The sequence below is a fragment of the Crocodylus porosus genome, unplaced genomic scaffold (genome assembly GCF_001723895.1).
Source record: "Crocodylus porosus isolate Cpor-Errol unplaced genomic scaffold, CroPor_comp1, whole genome shotgun sequence".
Taxonomy (NCBI): domain Eukaryota; kingdom Metazoa; phylum Chordata; order Crocodylia; family Crocodylidae; genus Crocodylus; species Crocodylus porosus.
Genome location: NW_017728913.1, coordinates 2,578,791 through 2,582,579, shown reverse-complemented (window position 1 = coordinate 2,582,579; position 3,789 = coordinate 2,578,791). Strand labels below are relative to the sequence as shown.

At 39.0% G+C, this 3,789-nt stretch overlaps 1 protein-coding gene across 2 annotated transcripts in view; it reads left to right on the top strand.

Annotated features, from left to right (window-relative positions):
* The window catches only part of SETD7 (SET domain containing lysine methyltransferase 7), a 32,004-nt gene that overhangs the window by 23,845 nt on the left and 4,370 nt on the right, over window positions 1-3,789 (top strand). The window contains exons 6-8 of one of the 2 annotated variants that reach the window (XR_002100985.1): window positions 932-1,049; window positions 1,351-1,508; window positions 2,765-3,739. Coding sequence is in view for 1 of the 2 variants with exons in the window: in XM_019534368.1 (XP_019389913.1) it covers window positions 932-1,049; window positions 1,351-1,508; window positions 2,765-2,945 (457 nt within the window). In the remaining variant the exon portion in view is untranslated. Of the gene's footprint in view, window positions 1-931; window positions 1,050-1,350; window positions 1,509-2,764; window positions 3,775-3,789 lie in introns of those variants that run through there. The other variant, XM_019534368.1, reaches the window with a different exon arrangement.

Below are 3,789 nucleotides of genomic sequence, written 5' to 3'. Positions count from 1 at the left end.
TCTAGCCTTGCTAGTAGATAGAATGTGGATATAATATGCTGTAGTCAAACATCTGAAAAAATTGCTTTTAAAAAGCATAACCAAAAAGTTAATTTCTGTAAAATCCACAACTCTTCATTAAGGGACCAATCCTGCCAGTTTCAGAGTGCTTAATCTTTTGGAGGAGGATCAGGCACAAATACAGTGTCTGTCTTTTCTAAAAACAGATGTGAACTGTGGCTGATGTCAATGCTAAGTGTGGTGGCATGCGTTGGGATATTCTGCTCCCCGTACTCAAAGAGGTTTGGTCCCAGGAATAAAATAGGAAGTCTCAGGGAATGGGGAGCATTCTCATGTTAAGCCTCTAGTATTGACGTGCCACATTTCTCTATACTGCACAGAGTATGATAGTATATAAATCAGGCATTCACTTTACTTTTTTGTATTGTTTGTGTACAGTAGACAGAACATCTTGTGACTTGGCTGTCTTAATCCCATTCATTTTAAAAACTTTTGCTCTCTGTTGACCTGATTGGAATCCTCCTCTCTTGGTATTTATAGATATATAAATGTGTTTGGTAAGATACTTGTAGCACCTGACTTCTGGAAACTCTTACATATCTTAGTTAGTCCTGTTGAACTCCAAGGGGACAGGTTGCAGGAGTGAGGTGCTTTGCACTTTTTAACCATCCTGGAATGTTTTAACCATCATAGTGACATTATCAGAGCACTATGATTAGGTGACTTGGAGTCCTATTTCTTAAAGTTATTCTGTTTCTTTAATTCCTCTATATAGGCTACTAGGTTGCCTCTGGATTTTTTGAAGGCATAGGATTTTTTTTTGGAGGTGTAGGGACTACTCTGCACCAGTAGCTGTAGCAATAGTACTGTATTGACTGTAACAAAAATGTACCTTTCTTTTTTCCCTCTTTTTTTCTTTTTTGTTTTTCAGGGTGTATGTTGATGTGTCTCTCATTTCCAGTGCTGGGGAAGGACTGTTTTCTAAAATAGCAGCGGAAGCTAGCACGGTTATGTCCTTTTACAATGGAGTGCGAATTACACACCAGGAGGTAAAGGGGAGAGAAAAAAAGTCAGTCTAAATTTTCATTGCTCCTTTTGAAATAGTATTTTTATAGTACAATTTCTACCCACCACCTTCCCAACTGTAGAGTTTAATAAGAAATTGAAGGAAAAGATAATAAATTCTCAGAAAAATTTTAAGAACCAAATTACAATGGGTTGTTTTTAAATACCGACTATGAGTAAGACTTTTCTTAACATATATTTATCTGAATGTTCTTGCTGGAACTTTTAAAAACAAAAACCTGACCCCAACATGGATGCACTGGATTTTTTTGCCTTTCAAATTAGGTGGACAGCAGAGACTGGGCCCTCAATGGAAACACAATATCCCTGGATGATGAAACAGTCATAGATGTGCCAGAGCCCTACAACCATCCTGCCAAGTATTGTGCCTCCCTGGGTCACAAAGCCAATCACTCTTTCACTCCTAACTGCGTTTATGACCCGTAAGTAAAACCAAATGCTGCAGTGGTGATGCTGTTGTATTGTAGAATGTTGCAGTGGCAGAGTCTGAGATGAGTGGATGAAAAGTACCATGTGGAACAGATCAAGAGTTATGTAATCAGGTTCACATCTACACTCTGCTTACTGAGACTGAGCTTCCTCAGAAAAAAGGAAAAAAGCATTTTATAGATCTATAGTTGCTGAAGAGCACTAGAAAGCAATTTGACAAGTGTGTGTAAATCTATACATAGATTCAAATGACAGTATAAAAATATATATATAATGAAGTGATATTCTATATCCTTGTAAATAAAATTGCCTCATTTAGAGCAAGTCCCTAGGGGAGATATGCAGAAATGTGCCTTTATTAAACCCTTAGTAAATAACCTGCCCTAAACAGGTTTCTTTTTTTCCTGCTGCCCCATCAGATAGCATCTTCAATATGTCACTTGCAAATCAAGGGAAGTGACTCTTCCTCTATATTCAGCACTGGTGAGGCATCACTTGGAGTACTGTGTCCAGTTTTGGGCCTCATATGTCAAGAAAGACATGGACAGTTTGGAAACCGTGCAGCATGGGGCAACAAAATGATTAGGGGCGTGGGAGGGAAGATTTATGAGAGAGACTGAAAGAATGAGGATTTTTCAGCCTGGAGCAAAAAGGCTGAGAGGGGATTTAATAACACCTGAATGGTATTTATAGAGAAAATGGAGATGGGCTTTTCTCTGTGGCTGTAGGGGGCAGGACTAGGATCAATGGCCTCAAGCTGCAGCAGGGGAAATTTAGACTGGCTAAAGATCAGGAGAAATTTTTGGACTAAGAGTAGTTGGGCATTAGAATAGGGCACATCTACACAAGATGTGTATTGTGCGGTTGGCTAATTAACTGCACAGTAAACGTTTCAGCATTTATACATGTAGCCTTATTAGGGCACATATAATAAATACATTTTTCAGCAGGGTAGTACATGTAAATACAAGTTTTTTTGTGTGCAGCAGCACACATGTAGACACTGACCAGCTGGCTGGGGCACCAGGGTGCTTCAGTGCCAGGGTTACCTACCAGCTAGCCCTGCACTGGAGCAGTCTTGTGTCCTAGCCAGCCCCTCTTCAGCACATTGAGCCAAGTCAGAGTAGCCCTGGGCTGGCAGGCTGACACCTCACTTTTTCAAGTTTACTAAAAAGCTAAACGCTAACTTGGCAGACAAGATTCTTTGGGTAAATCCAAAACATTAACCTGCATATTCCTCATTGTTTAGGTTTGTTCATCCTCGTTTTGGGCCAATCAAATGTATCCGTACCATCAGAGCTGTGGAGAAAGATGAAGAACTAACAGTGGCTTATGGATATGATCACAATCCCATGGGGCAAAATGGGCCAGAAGCACCAGAGTGGTACCAGGAGGAACTGAAAGCCTTCCAGGATGCTCAGCAGAAGTGAAATGCAAGCTAATTCTCAGTTCAGCAAACTGAAACAAACTTGGATCTATGCACTATCTTTGTACTGAAAACTGGACAACCAGGGATTGTTCATGTTGTTATATCATAACCTCTCATTCTGTGTTAGAGAAGATTATCTTTTTTTTTTTTTGCATACTAACTAGATTTGACTGTGTTAATCATAGCAGATTTAAAATTAGCTAGTGTTGCAGCAGTCTTACCTGAAGGAATCACTTAATATTCTATACAAGGTGTGATATTCAATAGCTTATGCTTTTGCACCATTTGCAAGGATGCCAAGAGATTAGACAGAAAATTTAAAAGGATACATCATTTACTTTTAGTCGGCTGACTTCAGTGTTGCTATATCTGCAACCTAGGCATTATTGTGCAATTGTATTTTGCATACATGCCATTTGTGATGGAAATGGTAACATTTTGATATTCTCTAATAGTAGCATAATTTGCCTTTTTAAACCTTTTGATCTGAATCTTGCAATAGAGCAGTTTGTTTATTAGTGTATTGGAGGTTGGGTTTTTAACTCCCTTTTCCTCTTGTCTGAACTTCATTCTTTCTACACTTCCTCTTTTGCAGGAGAAAACCTTTCTTATGGATGGAAAGGTTTGTGTGTATGTATGTGAGAGTGCTGTGTGTTGGTCTCTCTGGCTCTCTATATAAATAGTTTTAGTAACGAGTCCAAAAGGAATAATTGTCTGGCCTTTGGGGCTAGTATATCTTATTTATGATTATCACACACAAAGATAATTTGCAGGAAGATGTGCAAAGAGGAGAAGGTGGTTTCACTTTTAAGAAGCTATTATTGATGTATGTTCAGGAAGGAAAA